General features: G+C 35.3%; 1 protein-coding gene across 2 annotated transcripts in view; it reads right to left on the reverse strand.

Annotated features, from left to right (window-relative positions):
* Positions 1–1,214: 1,214 nt before the first annotated feature.
* Positions 1,215–18,490, reverse strand: part of NRIP1 (nuclear receptor interacting protein 1) — a 49,060-nt gene continuing 31,784 nt past the window's right edge. For both annotated transcript variants that reach the window (XM_058731760.1, XM_058731761.1), the window contains exon 2: positions 1,215–8,507. In XM_058731760.1, coding sequence (XP_058587743.1) covers positions 4,693–8,160 — 3,468 coding nt within the window. In that variant the 5' untranslated portion in view covers positions 8,161–8,507 and the 3' untranslated portion in view covers positions 1,215–4,692. The remainder of the gene's footprint in view (positions 8,508–18,490) is intronic.

Below are 18,490 nucleotides of genomic sequence, written 5' to 3' on the forward strand. Positions count from 1 at the left end.
TTAAAACCCATTTTTAATAACCAAATAGGTCACAGTTTAGTGATACCAGTAGTAGAAAAAACTTTGATTATTAAAGACTCTCCACATTTAAATCACTGGCACTATCTTGTAGTCAAGACCTAACTGGTTCTCTTCTTAAAAATCCCTTGGGGTGCCTGGCTGGCTCAGTCAGAAGAATATGCAACTCTTGATCTCGGGGTCATGGGTTCAAGCCTCACATTGGGCTTAGAGACTACGTAAATAAATAAATAGGTAAACTTAAAAAAAATCCCTCACTAGGCAATTACTCTGTGCACCTGTTATGTATTTTCACAATATAAATCAATAGATCAAACAAAACATGGTTGCACATCTCTGACTCTAAAGATGGTGTCTGTATGTTGTAGCAAAGTGTTAACTTTTTCAGTATTTTAATAATGTAGAAGAGTTGAATGTATTTCTGCTACTCGGTTATGTTTTAGACAAGGTTTATAAACCTCTTAGGAGAGTACCTGCAAAATTTTCACTATTGTAATAGACTTATTTTAATGACAGAAAATATAAACTCATTTCGGGAAAATGCCTTCTTCCTAAATTATCATTAATAACATATTTGTAAAATAAAAGTTCCCAGGCTGTCAGTTCACAAAAATTGTTTTTTTTCTGTAAAAAAAATTGGTCTCTATTATTTATTACATATGTATTTCACTTATCATTGTCAATTGCTCATTACATATATATATATATATATATATATATATATATGGATGCATGTGTACACACATATACATTCATTTTTGGAATGTGACTGAAGACCATTTTAATTTAAAAATAAACATAACACTCACTGAAAACTGGATAAAAACCTTCTAACAAAATCTTAATTTAAAACAAATATTCATCAAGTCTTTATTTTTTAACATTGTACAAATTCGTTCTCCCTTTTAAAATCTACAGTGCTCATTCAGTTATACACCAAATAACAGAACTGAGGACAGGTAGGCTGACTATCTTTTTGAGAGATGCTTTAATTGTTCTGCTTCTAGATACACTAAGTTGCTGGCCACCTTCTTCTTCGCCGCACCCCTCCCCCCACCCCCCACCCCGCCTTAATTTTTCTGAGAAGGGCAAAGCATCCTTGAAGACTTGCTATTTTCATAACCAGAGACTTTTATATTTATGGAAAACCTAAACACCAGAGAAAGCCCACAAAATAACAGTCATTTCAAACCAAAGACAATGCATTTTTTCTCATTTATTCAAATTCACTGCAGGAAGTAAACACTAAAAGATTAAAAAACAAAACAAAAAATTCACACTGCAGTATGTACAGTTTCATGACATCACATGAAGAAATTAAATTTCTAATAAAAATGACAAATTATATTACTAAGCAGATTGCATCAAAATTGGTTGTGTAAACCCCAGAATTCATATCATGAATGGTAATGTGCCTGTATTCCAGTATACTGGAACACTCTTGGTATAATGTTACATTTCCAATGGGATTAAAAAATTCATGAAAGTAGTTGTCTGAACTCTTTATGTTGAAAAGTGGTTGACTTGATTTTAAAAAGTTTTAAGACCCTTGGATTCAAAGCACATTCTTTCACAAAGCTTAAACCACAGAAGTCATGTCCGGAAATGGAATACTGTCCTGTTGGGATGGACATCTGATCTGACTTGTTAAGACATTTTGCCAAATGCACAGACGCACAGGGTCCCCCATGCACTTTTCATGCAGCAGGTAATCACAACTTAAATAAAGGGTTTATTCTATACATTTGTCCAGACTTGCAACTGTATACACACATGCACAATTTTTAAGCCTGTCTGATTATATTTACACTTATACATGGAATATACAGAAACCAAAGAGATTAAAAGGCTTTTCTGTTGCATTAGAACAATACAAAATATGTATTTTTCATTAAGGAAATCACTATTTACATCACCTTTAAAAACTGATTTTAACATCTTCATGTAACAAGTCAATATATATATATATACATATTATATATATATATATATATATATAAAATATATATTCTCACCAGTTTACTCTTCTGTAAGATGTACCAGAGAATAAACAGGTAATGCTACCTTACTGATGCCAATGAGAGCTGTAGTACCCTTTCACAAATGACTTCATTAAGAAGAAATTGTCTAGATATCTAAAATAGTCCTTGAAAACGTGTGTATGTGCATCCTTGTATCTACATATGCATAAACAAAGTGGATATGGATGTATGCCCTTTCTCACCACTCTTCTTTAAAATCACCCTAAACTCAAATTAGGGACATTCTCCAGTACATCAGAACATCATTCTTGTGGTCATGTTTACCTACGTATTATATACCCTCATCCCTTTAACTGTTAATAATGATAACAAAACCAACCAACCAAAGAAACAAACAAAAATGTAGCAATGCTGGCCCTTGATGTCCTTTTCCTTGACCTAAATTTCACTCCTTTGTAAAAGCCTCTTTTCCCCTAATCAAAAGGGAATACCAACAATTTTTCTAACCTACCTCTAAGGCTCCAGACTTTTCATAATGGCAGGAAAAAAATGACTTGCTTAAAAGCTCATTTATATTGTCACAAGATTGTCACAGAGTAAATATGGGATGGAGTAGAATATATTCACTGGCCAGTGGAATTTCCATTTCAGAATAAGCATATGCCTTCATCTCTCCATGATGTAGCATAATATTCACTCTTGACTACTGTTTTATAATATATCCAGTACCTATTTACAAATCATTTTGAGAAAAAATAATCACTTAGGGTTTTGGATCATATTAGGAAATAACGCCCATTTTTAATATAAAAATCTTAGAAACAACTTCAAATAGATATCCTTCTAATTAATAGTTGATTATGTAACGATTTTTTGATAGGTCAGTTGCAAACCTGGTTCACTTTTAAAAACAAAAATATCTAGTGAATGAATGGTGGACTGTAAAAACTGCACTTAAACATATGGATTCGTTTCAAGATCAAAACCCCATGTGGCTCAAAAGTAAGTTCTTCCAAGATAACACCCGTGTTTACTTTTAATTACTATTTTAAAATAATAGATCCAATGGAGTGGTTGTGTACAACTTCTGTCACGCCATGCCTTTTCTACTTTTCTGTTAGTCAATCTGAGTTTAGTGCCATTCGTGGGTTTGAAGTAAGTATTTTCACCTCTGTCAGCAACGTTCTTAGGACAATGATTTTAATAGAAATTAAGGATGTATTCAGGAGAAGTGTCCAAACCATCCTGGAATCACCTGAGTTTGGTAAGTGGCCCTGTTATTCCATCCCTAAGGCTAATTAAGTAGATGTTACTCATTAGAACACATAAATAATTACAGATTTTCCTGAGATGTTGAGCCAGATATGAAAGTTGTCCCCTCCACCCAATTTTTTTTTGTCATAAAAAGTATTCTGAACCCGATTTCCAAAGACATAACGGTTACATATGAACTACAATATTGCAAATTTTGGGTTGATGTATAACCGTACTGGGGAAAATATAGGCATCAAATAGGGTTTTTTTTTTTTTTTTTTTGGTTTTTTGTTTTTTTTTTTTTACAATCCTGTGTTCTGAGAAAAGTCATAAGCAATGGTTCTCAAACTTCAACATGCAGAAGAAACATCTGGGGAGTGTGTTAAGATGCAGAGGGGAGATTCCCAGGTCCGCTTAGCACAGATTGCTGTTCTGTAGATCTGAGATGCCGTCTAGGAATCTGCATTTTAAAACAAGTGCTCCAGATGATTCGAATGCAGGTGGTCTGAGTCCAGCTTTTAAGAAACCCTGGTCATAAGACTCACAGGTACCACAGAAATGGTGAGAAGTAAGTTTTACAAGAGATGGTGAAAATTGTCCAAAGAAAAGCCATTTTGCTTCTGTTAAAAACAACTTCTTAAATATTCAACTATTCAGGAAACCACCTGAAGATAAATGTTAACTTCCTAATTCTGTAAAAGGAGGAATATTAATTTAGTAAAGTAGTTAAAATACAAAAATGGAAATCTGCCTTTTTTTTTGTTTTTAAGGATCTATCAAACTTCCATCAGTTGTAATCAATTTTTACTAAGTAGTACAAGGTTTAAAGAATTAGGTATTGAAAAGGACTGGGGTGGGGTAGACACATTGGGAACCACAAAACCCCTTCCAAGAGTTAAAAATAATTTTTTTTTAGCAAAAGTGAAAAATGTAAGCATATTTTTTCTATTTTATTTTTGAATCGGATAATGAGAAGTGAATTAGGTTTTTTTATTCAATAATTAACATTTAAAGAGTTATTTAACAATTTGGACTTAAAAACACATGTGTTATGTAGACTGACTTCTGCAAAGCAAAATAAAGTACCCTAATAAAGGCAGTAAAATGCATTAATCCACTATGGATGGAGATTTACATTTTCATTTATGCCTATTATTTGTGATTATAAAAGAATTTCATTCATAGGCTACTCACAGTTGTTGTCTGATGCATACAGAGTGTTAAACAACCAATTGCTAGTTCAGTAGTTTCCTCATGGCATCTAACGTAAAGCAAAAAGTAGTATGCATATTTAAACATCACCAGTAACCAATACTTTTCAAAATGAAAAAAGTTTCAATTATACCATGCTTTTCTCAAATCATGCTCTTATTTATACAGATCTCAAGTTCACACTAATTAGTTTTAAAAAGATCCAAAGCTGGATGGCAGGTACATTTTATTCTGATTCTTTTTTTATTGTTAGCACGTTTCCCAGAAGTCCATAAACTTCTCCATTTGCGCTGTGTGGGCGAGAGGCATTACTTCCCATATGGCTATTGTAAGGGCTTCTGAGATTAAAGAAAGAAGCTTTAGTTTCTGCAGCAGGAAGTAACTCTTCTTTGATTGTAACCTGTGAGACGCTTTCAGCAGATGAGGGCTCCCTCCAAATGTCCTTGTCCTGTGTTTCTCGACTGGTAACAGAACTGCCTCCCTTCTGAAGCATGTAATACAGTATTGGGTTAGTTTTGGTCAGTCTGGGACAGTCTTTTTCATACTCATTCTTATCTGCATCTGTGATAACCCACTTAATGGGTCCCTTCTCACTGGTCATGGAACAACCATTCGAAAGCCCAGATTCTGGTCTAGACCCTGCACAGCCCATGTGCTCGGGAAAAGAAGGGCTCATGGGAGTTTTTACTCCCCCTGGGTATGGAAATGTCCTGCTATCCATGCAACTGCTCGGCTGAGGGGAGCTGTACATCAGTCCATTTAAAGAAGAAATGCTGAATTCAGGCTTGCTGTTGGTCACAGTATTTTTGTGTCCTTTCTTTTTACTCTCGACAACAGAGTTACTCCTGTGCTGGGACAAATCTCTTACACAGTTTTCTGAGAGAAGCAGCTGTTTCAGAACATTGAAGCTTTTGCTCTCTCTGGCCCAACTCCTATGTTCACCATCGCTGGCTGAACCATGGCTGGCAGGATATTTAAATTCAAGATCACTTTTGTTAAATTTCAGCTCTTGCTGGTTAAGCAAGGACCCATACAACACTTCTGAAGCACTGTGACTGTTTGCAGCATCGACTATATTATTTTTCATCTTTTTAAACGGATTTTCTAAAGGCTCCGTGTAAAGCTTCCTTTTCTTAGGAACCATGCAAAGATTCTTTGATTCTAGAAGTGTCAGTTCACTATTTCTGTGACTATTGTCCAGATCATCTGCCAGGTAACTCTCTTGGTTCTGTCTTAGCAATCGACTTAACAGACCATTTTTTGAGAAAGAAAAATCCTGAGGTGAAACGGGCTCCGATTTAAAGTCCTCGGGCACTGGTAAGGCAGCTGTGCTTCTCTGCACGGGAGGAGCCATACCTAAGAACGGGGCACCCTTGGCGTCGTGGCTCAAGTGCACATTTGTATTATGAATATGTAAGTCATCGCAAGGCTCAGATTTTATTTTTACCATCAGTATTTGTTCATTTAAAGCTCTATCTGTGTGTTCCTGAGTGCTTTCATCTCTTAAAGGAATTTTCTCTTTCTTTTCACTCTTCCCTTTGTTGGGGTTTCCCAGGAGCAACTGGAGGACAGTGCGCCTTTCAAGCAGATTTTCTATTTCAGAACCAGAAAGTCCTGATTCGGGACCTGTTGCTGGACTGCTAAATGCCTTATTTTCTTCAACCGCATTTGTTTTATTTGAGAGCAGAGGACTATTTAATCTGTCAACCATGCCTACAGGTTTATCTGTGTTTACACTTAGCAGCTGCTTACTAGGTCTCTGCTCTTCTCCTGCTGCGGAAGACTGCATTCCACACTGAGCTAAATTTTGTAACAGTTTACTGGCACTGAAAGTTGCAGAGTTTTGTGCACCTTCATTTTGGACTGGTTTCTCTCCTTGCGATTCTTTGCTTTTCGTAAGGTCCATCAAGTGGTTAGATGCAGTATTTGCTGGCTTTTCAGGTTGAGAGCTGCAGGCATATGGTGGGGAGTTCCATTTGATGACCAGAGAGTGTTGGGAAAGGTTGATGGGAGACTCTGCTTTTGAGGATCCCAGTAATGGAGGAGTGCTCACTGGGGTAGTCCTGTTTGTACTGGGGCTTTCTATTACAGAAGTCCTCGTGTAATTCTGTGAACCGAACTTTGTCACATCACTGTGTACTTCCTGAGGACTGCTGTTTCTTTCGACGCTTTCTTCATTCTTATGGCCAAGGAGCAACTGAAGAAGTGTTACTTTCTGGTGCGAATTTAGCTTGGAATTCTTTGAGGTATCTTGATCTTCTTTGAGATCGACACTGGGGACTTTGGGATCCCAAGTGTTTAGCAAGGACTGAGTTAAATTATCTAGAGAAACAGGCTGGTCGGGTTCTGGTTTCTCAATTCGATGTTTGCAGGACAAGTCTATGGGAACACAGTTGGAATAAGAACTTTCATCGCCACTGCTATCATCTGTAAAACTAGGATTGTTATCTGAGTACTCATCAATGGTTGTAGGTGTACTGCTATCCTCAAAAATGCTTCCTCTCTCACTATGATTATGTCCGTTCATTGGCTTTGGTATGGTCTGGCTTTTAAGAAGATGTAAAAGCAAACTATTACTAGCAGCTTGTTTTATACTGTTTCTTTCCAGTGAGTTCTTATAGCCTGCATTTTTGGGGGAAGAGGGAACACCCACTGGATTCTGAAACGTGGTATTCTTGCTAGCCATTAGTTTGCTTGATGATGTTCTTGCCTGACCATTGAGATGGCTTGACATTCCTTTTGAGAGCTGGAAACTGCCAACATCCTTGTGGCCATTTTCCTGCAATCTGGCCATCGCAGCAAGTCTCTCACTCGCCGCCTGACTGGCGTTTTGTGTTTTTAAAGCATGTTCTCGAGAATACTGCTGCAAATGGGCTTCACTCGAAAGGAGTAATGCTAACTGGCTGCAAGCAACACTAGGTTTGGGGGAAGTGGCAGGACTAGCCCTTTTTTCCACCATGCTTGCAACCGCCTGCAATCTTGCAGCACACGACAAGGGTTCGCTCATGACCTTTGTCCCACTTTGTCCAACACGATGCGGTGACTCTGGGAACCGATCTCTGATGAGGTTCTTAGTTACGTCAGGAAGACTGGTATCAGGCTTTTGATCTTTAGCTTTACTTTTCTTCAACAAAGTTTTTAAGTGACTTGACGCAACACCGTAGCACCTTAAATCTTTTTCCACTTTTAAGGAGTCATGACTGAGGGCATATCCTTGCTCCTTGAGGCTCTGCCTAATTTGTTGCGACAGAGCAACGGTCTGCAGCCTAGAGCTGAATGACTGAAGCAAAGAGGCCAGTAATGTGCTATCTTGTTTGCCTTTAGGCACATTGTCAACCATGCCAGCTAGCAAAGCTTCCTTCTTTACGTTTAAATTTACGATGGAATCAGACAGCCTCTTCCGCTTCGCTGCGTTCCAGTCCTCAGAAGACTGCAAGAGCCTGGCTTTTTTGAGATGCAACATGCCAGATCCCTGATGTGAATGTGTATTGAGAATGGGCCCATTACTTTGACAGGTGGGAAATGCACTGCCAGAAATGTTAAAGTTCTGATCGTCTTCATTATGCCCAGCAGACTTTTTGTCAACGGCAGTCCCTGATCCCTCTGCTGCCTGATGCATTAGTAATCCTTCTAGGTAAGTTAAAACAATAGAATCCTGGTGCACATCAGAGCCAAGCTCTTCTCCATGAGTCATGTTCAATAGAAGTGTTCACAAGGGCTTGGTTTCTAGTCACGCTGAAGAATGGTTTTCTGTGGGGGAGTGAGATGTAACTTTAATAAGTGGGCGTCAGTTTATCACCTTCCATGGTAATTAGACAGAGATGCACTGTTTCACTCCAACCAGGATTTCTTCTGGCAATGACAAGAAAAAAAGCAGGCAAACTCCAAAGCAGTAGGACCACAGAGCAGATCAACTCCTAAGCAAGAAGAAGCAGAAGAATTCCTTAATACGTAGGTCTACAGAAGCAAGCAGACAGACTCCTTAGTGAATGCACTGCTCCTTCTTCATCTTGCTTCCAATTAAAGGCGAATATCAGTGCTCTAAAAAATAAATAAATACATAAAAGAGTTAGGAAGGGACAGAGCTAGAATTATGCTATGATACCTATAAGCAAAAGAATCAAATATGTGTAAGTTTCTGCATATATGTGTGTGTGTGTACATAAACATAATACACATACATATGTATGCATTACAGTCACTTCTTTAGTAATATATTTTGCCATTCCTATTAGATCGGAAATCTCCACTGGAAAGCCTATAAATTAATCCATATTGTTAAAATGATTAAATCATTTAGAGAAAGCACTTAGGTGTTACAGGACTGTCTTCCGAAGAGCACAAAGTTTCTGAATTTTCATGAGCACTTTCTGCAAAGTAATATGAATGCTAAGTCTCTTTTATAGTAAGGGAGCCAGAATTTGCTCTCTGACGTGCCTGGGAGCTTATGAAGGAACAAAAGCAGCAGTCCAGGAGAAAACAAGAAAAGAGACAAACATGACATGAACCCCTCTGATAAGCTGGATGTGGAGGTGAGGAGTGAAGAGAGATGCACTTCTGACATCATCCTTGAAACATCACACATTCCACAAGTGATCTGTAGATCTTCTGTTTTCAAAGAAATGGAAGCACTAACAAATACAAGTTATTTTGCATATTTTGTGGGCCTATGCAAACTATGACAGTCTTAGTTGTGGGCCCAAATTTTGTGGGCCTATGCAAACTATGACAGTCTTAGTCATATTCACAAACATTTAAGTGTAATCACAAACTTATTCACCCATAATTTTTACCATGACTTATTAAAAACAGAAGAGATGGATTCTCTAGATGCTCATCAAGTGTATCCGAGGTTTAATGTTTGTTTTGAAATCTTTACTCGTTTGCTTTATGTAGAAATTTTAATGTGAGGTCCATTCTGAGCACAGGCAGAACATAGGTTGTGGGTGAACCTGTAACTCCCAAGTTCCTAGGATGTTCCTAATATAAAGTACTTTTCTCCCCACGCATGCTATCTCTTTTTGTGTGGCTTTGCTATTACTGAGTATAAATAGATTAAAATATCGTATGTGATTTGACACAATTTTGTAAGATTTTAAAATAAAAATCATTAATTTAGAAAAACGTGTTAAGGTACTTGTACCTACTTTTAGTTTAGAAAATGTGGTTACTCTAAGATGTATAAGTATAACTATGTGTATACAATAGGCTATCACAGCATCCTGTTGAAAAATGGGCAGGAAATGAATTTAGAATAGATTTGAAGGGAAGATAATTGACTTCTTCCAGAAAATTCTAAGTCAATGTGGTTGTTTTTCATTAATTTCTTTGGAAAGAAATTCTACAAATAGCACCATTACATGAAACGGTGAGGAAAGAACTTCTTAGAGAAACCTGCTTTTTAATAAGATGACTCTGTAAATGAAAGATTGTATCTCCTATGACACTGCTTCAGGCAGCACTGAGCCACAACACCTACCATCATTCTAGCAAAAAATGAAATGCTGAAGAAATTAGGAACTCTGAGACTACTTAAGGCCTGAATTCACTCAGACTCTGCTATTAAAAACTCTTCAGGGAATCCAGTGAGCCAAATCTCTTCAGAAAACTTCCTTTTCTTTCCTTTCAATAACTGAAGCAGGAGAAATCGTTACATTTTATTAATATTTAAGTCAATTTATAAATAACAAAGCAAGAACGAAGAGATAATAAAAAACAAATCCATTATAATTTTAAATAAGAATTTACACATAGCCAACCCATTCTTAATTCCGTATCTTCCTGGTTTTGAAAGACAACATATCCATATGGGCAACTGACAGCTTGTTAACTGTCATGCCTGAACTTGGAAATATCTTGTAAACATCAATTCCAGATTTCAAATACATGTCTAAGAGGCGGGCGTTATCACTTCTGGGTCTGCTCTCTGTACCTGTATAAATCAAAATGTGTTACTTTGGAAAACTTCGGTAGCTCATAATTATGCTGAAGAGAGGACAGACATCTTCCTTGTTCCATAAACTGCAAAATATGTATTTTATTTTTAGATTTTCTAACGCCAATCACAACGATTAATCAATGGATTATCTCATTTCCACGTCATCTATTTTCTTCTAATCTCTTTTCTTACATACCAGCCTTCAATAACTGTCCACTTATGAACCATTTCAAATAAATTTTGGTGTGCCAACATGATAAGAGAAGAAAGAGTACTGCCATGCATCCTTTGAGCAAAACAGGGCAGTTGAGGTTCTTGACACGAAATAGTGAGTGACGAACTCCTTCTTATTGAATATCTGACTAGACGGAAGTAGCCTATTTCCTTTTTGTCTTTAGAAATATACTGCTATGGGAACAATGTGAGGTGACAGACGTGTTAACTAACTTTACTATGATAATCATTTTGCAATATATGTGCATATCAAATCATCATGTTGTACACCTTAAACCTTCACAATGTTATATGTCAATTATATTTCAATAAACCTGGGAAAATGAGAACCATACTGTTGAACTATATTGCTCACTCATCGATTCTTGAGTCTGAGAAAATTCATTTAGGATTTTGTCCTCTGAAGACAACAGTCCGTGATGTAGCCTGTGCACTCAATGTCACCATCATCAGTCATGTCTAGAGTACAACTATCATTCTCTTTGCAGCCATCCTCTGATTCATCTAACTGAAGCATCTTCCTATGCCAACTTTCTTCTCTTTCACATTATAGATGGGAAGGAAAAATACTGAATTCTCTATTGTGTTTCCGAAAAACTTAAAACAGAAGAAGAAGACTACAAAGACAGTGTCTCCAGACTTTTCTTCTTAAACATTCATGAGAAATGATACAGAATTAATGGGCTATGCAATAAGGAAACTGAAGATGATACAGGGATGACTTATTTCATTATTGCATCATCCTTCTAGGCATTTCTATTATTTTCCCTTGGCTTATTATTTAGTCTTTATTTGGCACAACTGGAAAAAATGAATCAATTCTCAAGATCAGAAAATGGAAAAATATACATAGATATAGGAAAATTAAGATCACTAAAGTTCCAATAATGTATCTTTGATTTATAAAAGGTTCTATTAGACATATATAGTAATAGCAATATAACACTGTTCTTTCCTATTAAAAATACATTCATTAAAACTTTAAGAACAAATAAAAGTCATATAATCCTTGCTACTACTTAGACATATTAAAAAAAAAAAAAAGCTTCAAAATCTAAAACCAGATTTGTGGTGCCTGGGTGGCTCAGTGGGTTAAGCATCTGACTCTTGATTTCAGCTCAGGTAATAATCTCATGGTTTGTGGCTTCGAGTCCCATGATAGGCTCTGCGCTGACACCGTGGAGCCTGCTGATTCTATCTCCCTCTCTCTCTCTCTGCCCCTCCCTGCTTGCTATTTCTTTCTCTCAAAAAAAGAAATAAAACATTAAAAAAAACACAACTAAAAAACTAACATTACATGTTTCAAAGAATGCTGCCTGAGAGTATATCAAGGATTAATGTATTTCATGGCAATTTAATAAAATTCATGTAAAACTACTTCACAATGTTAAAATTATAAACTGAATCTTCCTTTTATTAATTTAAAATTGTTTGTAAGAATAAAAACCTTTTAATTTCATAAAATTGACTTTTCACTGCTCTAACTAGCCTACAGTTAAAAAAAATTCCTAGATTTAAAAAAACAATAAAATCAAACTAAACTGTGAATGAATTCCATGGAATCTTGACCATATGCACAGATTTGGAGAAAGATCCAAGCTTCAACACACAGACTACTTTATTTAAATATCTAGTAAAATGCTTGAATTCAGAGAGTATTTTTTAAAAGCTACATTTTTAAGTACCTGAAAAATATGAAATTATGTTGAAGTCTAACTTTTTTTATTTACAGTTTTAATCAATAAGATAGTTGTAAATAATTTGCATATTAACCATTCCCAAATGGGTATCATATTGATCTTTGAGGAAGTTAAACTAATTTCATTGAAATGTGTTTTGTACTTTCTATTTGGAAATGGCTTATTAAGCAAAGGGAAAATCTGAATTTTTAACCACTTTTAAAATGGCAAAATAAAATTTTATTTGGATAAATGAAGGATGAATCTAATAGAATTCTTATATGTGGGACTACTTTTGGTTGACAACACATAAATAATGAGAAAGGTCTTCCTCCAGCTGTTTTTAAGGAAAGGATACAGTATCTTACTTGTCATTAAACTCTCCATTAAAAACACATTTCAATGACTAAACATCCATGAAGTTACTTTGTATGGTGGTTAAATTATGTCTAGTGAACACTTCATGACTTCCAATTGTTTCTGTGAAATCTCTTCTAATTTATTTTGCATTAGCAAGTAATACCAGTTTGCTGAATTTAAAGGTATTTCTCCAATGCCACTTTAATAAGCATTTCAATTTTTGGCTCTGGTTCCTCAAAATGTAAAATTAACTGAAAGTCTACTTATCCGTGACATTCAAGAATAACTCCTATTGGATAACATTACCAAAATTCCACTGTAGATTATTTTAGGGATGCTTTTTATACAAAAGGCTAAGAAAAATATTAAGATGTTTCACTAAGGATTAGAAGAAAAATATCGAAGTTTTAAGAAGATTCCAAAGTCCTAATTATTGAACCTTTTATTAATACAAACTGAGGTAAATAATTCAGAAAATTCTTGGTGTTCTCTAAGGCGAGGCCTTGAAAAAAAGTTTTAAAAGTTGAAAGGAAACAAAATCCAAGAAAAATTTATCAGGAGGATGTAACACCAAACAGTTTATCCAAATGTGTAAGATTAGGCTTTCCAAACCAGTGGCCTATGAAAAGTTGTAATACATAGCACTCAACACTTAATTTCACAGAACAAGAAAGAAAAAGTAACATTTCAGATAAGGGTTCTGGGGCTTCTTTAAAAAGTCAAGATTACAGTGAATCCCCTATTATAAATTGAAAGTTATTTTTTAACCAAGTCAACAAAACTGTAACTGAAAAAGGAAATACTACCAATACCGATACCACAGAAATGAAAATGATCATAAGAGGTTACTATGAACAACTATACTCCCAACAAACTTGACAACCTATAAGAAATGGAAATATTCCTAGAAACATACATCTTCCAAAGACTGAATCAGGAAAAAAATAGAAAATCTGAATAGACCAATTACTATTACGGCAATCAAATTAGTGCTAAAATATCTCCCAATGAAGAAAAGCCCAGGACCAGAATTTCACAGAACATTTGAAAAATTAACACCAATCCTTATCAAACCCTTCTAAAAAGTCAAAGATGAGGGAACACTGCCAAACTCATTTTATGAGGTCAGCATTACCCTGATACCAAAACCAGAAAAAGGTCACTACCAGACAAACAAACAAAAAAAAACTACAATGATGAATTATATATGATGAGTATAGATACAAAAATTTTCAGTAAGATACTAGTAAACCAAATTCGGCAGCATATTAAAAGAATCATTCACCATGATCAAATGGGACTAATCCCAGAGATGCATGGGTGGTTCAACACCAGCAAATCAATCAATGTGATACATCACATTAATGGAATGAAATTATCATGACCATCTCACTGGATGCAGAAAAAGCATTTGACAAAATTCAACATCTACTTGTTAAAAATAGGCATAGAAGAAACATCTCAACATAGTAAAGGCCATTATATGACAAACCCACAGCTAACAGCACACTCAATGGTGAAAAGTTAAAAGTTTTTGCTTTGAGATCAGGAGCAAGGCAAGGATGTCCAATCTCACCACTCCTATTAAAATGGTATTAGTCCTAGGTAGAGCAATTAGGCAAGAAAAAGAAATAAAAGGTGTCAGAATTAGAAAGGAAGAAGTAAAAACTTTCTCTATTTATAATGATTTTATACATAGAAAACCCTAAAGATTCAACCAAGCAAAAAACTGTTAGATGTAATCAATAAGTTCAGTAAAATTGCAAGATACAAAATTAACCAACAAAAATCAGCAGCATTTCTATACACTAGCAATGAATTTTCTGAAAAAGAAATCGATCCTATTTATAATAGCGTCACAAACAAAATAGTTAGAAATAAATTTAACTAAGGAAGTGAATGATCTCTCCTCTGAAAACTACAAGACACTCATGAAAGAAAAGGAAGAAGACACAAATAAATGGAAAGGTATCCTGTGTTCATGGACTGGAACAATTAATACTGCTAAAATGTCAACGCTACCAAAAGCCGTCAACTTAATGCCATTCCTATCAAGATTCCAATGGAATTTTTTCATAGAAGAATGAAAAACACTCTTAAAATTTATATGAAACCACAAAAGATACCAAATAGTAATATATATCTATATCTATATCTATATCTATATCTATATCTATATCTATATCTCCTAGGAAAGTAGAATAAAGCAGGAGGCATCACACTTTTTGATTTCAAAGCTACACTCATCAAAATAGCTTGTATTAGCATAAAAACAAACAGGCCAATGGGACAGAAGAAAGAACCCCAAAATAAACTCAAGCATATACGATCAACTAATATTTTGACAACGGAGCCAAAAATACTGAATGCAGAAAAGACAGCCTTTTCAATTAATGGTATGGGGATAATTGGATAACATGTAAAAGAATAAACCTGGACTCATATATTTTACTACTCCCCAAAATTAACTCAAAATGTACTAGACTTAAATATATGATCTGAAATCATGAAATTCCTCGAAGAAAACATAGGAATAAAGCTCCCTGATGTGGGTCTTGGTAATGAGTTTTGGGATACAACACCTAGCAATAAAATAAAGCACAAACAATAAAATAAAAAAATAAGTATACTACATCAAACTAAAAAGCTTCTGCACAGCAAAATAAATCATTGACAGAGTGAAAAGACAACTGATGGAATGGGAAAAGATATTTACAAGCCATATATCTGATAAGGGTTAATAACCAAAAAATATAAAGAACTCATACAACTTAATAGCAAAAACGGCAAATCATTTTTAAAAAGGGCAAAGGACCTGAAGTGACATTTCTCCACAGAAGATATACAGAGAGCCAACAGGGATGTGAAAATATGCTCAGTATCAGTAGTCATTAGGGAAATGCAAATTAAAATTACAATGGGCTATCACCTCATACCTGTTAGAATGACCACCAAATGCTAATGTGGATGCAGAGAAAAAAAGTCCTTGTGCGCTTTTGGTGGGATTTAAACTGGTATAGCCACTATGGAAAACAGTATGGAGGATCCTCAAAAATTAAAAATAGACCAATCATACGATTTGGCAATTGTACTGCTGAGAATATATCCAAAGCCAATGAAAATACTAATTTGAAAATATATCTGTATCCCCTTATTCCTAGCAGTATTATTAACAAAAGCCAAGACATGGAAATAAGCTAAGTGTCCATGGATGGATGAATGAACAAAGTAGCTGTGAAATACACACACACACACACACACACACACATACAAATACACATGACGGCATATCATTCAGCCATTAAAAAACAAGGAAATCTTACCATTTGTGACAACATAGATGGCCTTTGAGGCATTATGTGCCTCATATGTGCCTAAGTGAAATAATAAGTCAGACAGAGAAAGGCAGATACCATATACGGTATCACTTATATGGAAAATCCAAAACAAAACAAAACAAAACAGCAAACTCAAAGAGATCACACTTACCGCTTATCATTACCAGAGGCAGAGAGTTGGGGGGAGGGGAGATGGGAGGAAGGTGGTCAAAAGATACAGACTTCCTGTTCTAAGATAAATAAGTCCTTGAGATGTAACACACAGCATGATGACTAGAGCTAGCACTGCTGTATGATATATAGGAAAGTTGTTAAGAGAGTAAATCCTAAGAGTTCTCATAATGAGTTTTTTTTCCTTTTTTAAAAAATTGTATTTATATGAGAAGATGGAAGTCAGCTAAATGTATGGTAGTATTCATTTCACAATATGTGAAAATCAAGTCACTGTGCTGTAAAATTACAGTGACATATGTCAACTACTTCTCAAGCTGGAAAAACAAAAGAATTCTAAGTATTTGTAAACATTTGAAAAATGGAGTTATTGTGTCTAAAAAAATTATAAATATCATTTGCTATTCTTTTGATTATCATAACTATTGTTTTATTCCACTTTACAATTGTCTTACATATAGGGGCATCTGGGTGTCTCAACGGTTAAAGCGCCCAACTTCGGCTCAGGTCAGTATCTCACTCGCGTTGGTGAATTTGAGCACTGCGTCGGGCTCTGTACTGACCTCTCGGAGCCTGGAGCCTGCTTTGAGTTCTGTGTCTCCCTCTCTCTCTGCCCCTCCCTTGATCACACTCTGTCTCTCTCTCTCTCAAAAATAAACATTAAAAAAAATTAAAAAATAAATAAATAAAACTGTCTTATATATAAATGGAAACTAGTTATTAAATTTAGATTTAGTTTCAGTAACTCAGTCTAAAAGACTGATCACCACTACAACAGAAGCAGAATAAATGACAGAAAAGGGAAAAAAGAAAAGTTGGTTTTTGAAAAAAATTTAAGGAAAAAAACCCACATTCAATTGTTGTCATTTCAAGCAGGGAATAATAAGGACATGATAAGAAAGGACGACTGAAATTTATTAGAATGCATTTCTAATCTATTGGGAAAAAAGGAATAGATATTAATGTCCTTTGATATAATTTGAATTCTGAGACAGTAACTTTCTTTGTAGTATTATCTTTGTGCAAAGACGGATGTGTGGTTGTACAATTTGATGGGTGCCAAGAAAATAAACTTATCTGAAAACATTTTGCTCAACTGAGGGCCTCAACATTATAGAACAGAAGAGCTTCTTGCCGTCTCCCAGGGGTTCTCAATTTAAATAGTAAATAGTCTTCAAAGGTTGGTAACAGAAGCCAGTGACACTGTGTGAGTAAAACAGCGGCCCAGATTGCTCTCCATTGCAACCTGAGGGACTTAACATATTTTTGCCCAAGGCCAAATTTGCTCCTAACTTCGAGGTCCATCAGCTTTAACTTGCTGTCAGCTGCTTCCATAGGAGTAAAATTGTGTCATTCACATTCTCTATTAAATGAGACTCACTAGGACATGCCAATGTTTGCCTGACTCAAGTGTTCAATATAAAGACATGTGTATGTGAGGACCTCTTCAACCCTAAAATTTTATTTCTATGACTCCAGGTAATTTATCAAATTGTAGCTGATAAAAAGGACAAGCATGTTAACCAGAAAGTTGATAATGCTATCATAAAGTTGTGGAAACAGTCCTGACCAATATGTGTCATAGTCTTTTCAGTGAATTCTGGGGGAAGGAAATGATTTTGTAATAGCTATACAACCTCCCCATCCAATTGCCCCAAATTATTTATCTTCATTACTTTCTTTAAGGGGGCCACAGAATTTCAAACAGATGTTTACTTCAAAGCTAAAAATGAGCTTGTATCCAAACTGGAGCTTTTGCTGATCTCACAATGACTACATACTGAATAAAATGCAATAATAAAGATTCAGGGTTCTTGGTGGCAGATAAAAGCATATGAGAGAGAGGACAATTATTGTCCTGGTGACAGAAACAAATATCTCCTATAACTGATATAGCAAAAGAAAGAGCTTCATTGTTCTGAATTATGAGAAGGCTTATGTTTATGAAGCAAATTTGATAAAAGCCACTATTTCACTCTACCTTTACAATTCATTAAAAAAATTAATCTTAAATCAAAATTAAGATTTGAAGCAAAAAAAAAGGCCCACGAATCACAGGAGCTAGAGAAAGAGCTTAACTGCCAAACAATTTCTATTCCAAAAATGTAATATTTTCCTGGATACTATGTTGCATTTTCTTGAAAACACGGAAAACTAGAATATCATTAACGAAAATTAATTCTAACTACAACTGTTAAAAATCCAGAAGATAAACATTATATGATAAATACATAATTATTTATTTAGCATTAATATTAATGTCTCTCACTGCCTCCTACTATTCTTGAATAAAAAACAGCTTCT

The sequence above is a fragment of the Neofelis nebulosa genome, chromosome 5, assembly GCF_028018385.1.
Source record: "Neofelis nebulosa isolate mNeoNeb1 chromosome 5, mNeoNeb1.pri, whole genome shotgun sequence".
In the NCBI taxonomy this organism is placed as follows: Eukaryota; Metazoa; Chordata; class Mammalia; order Carnivora; family Felidae; genus Neofelis; species Neofelis nebulosa.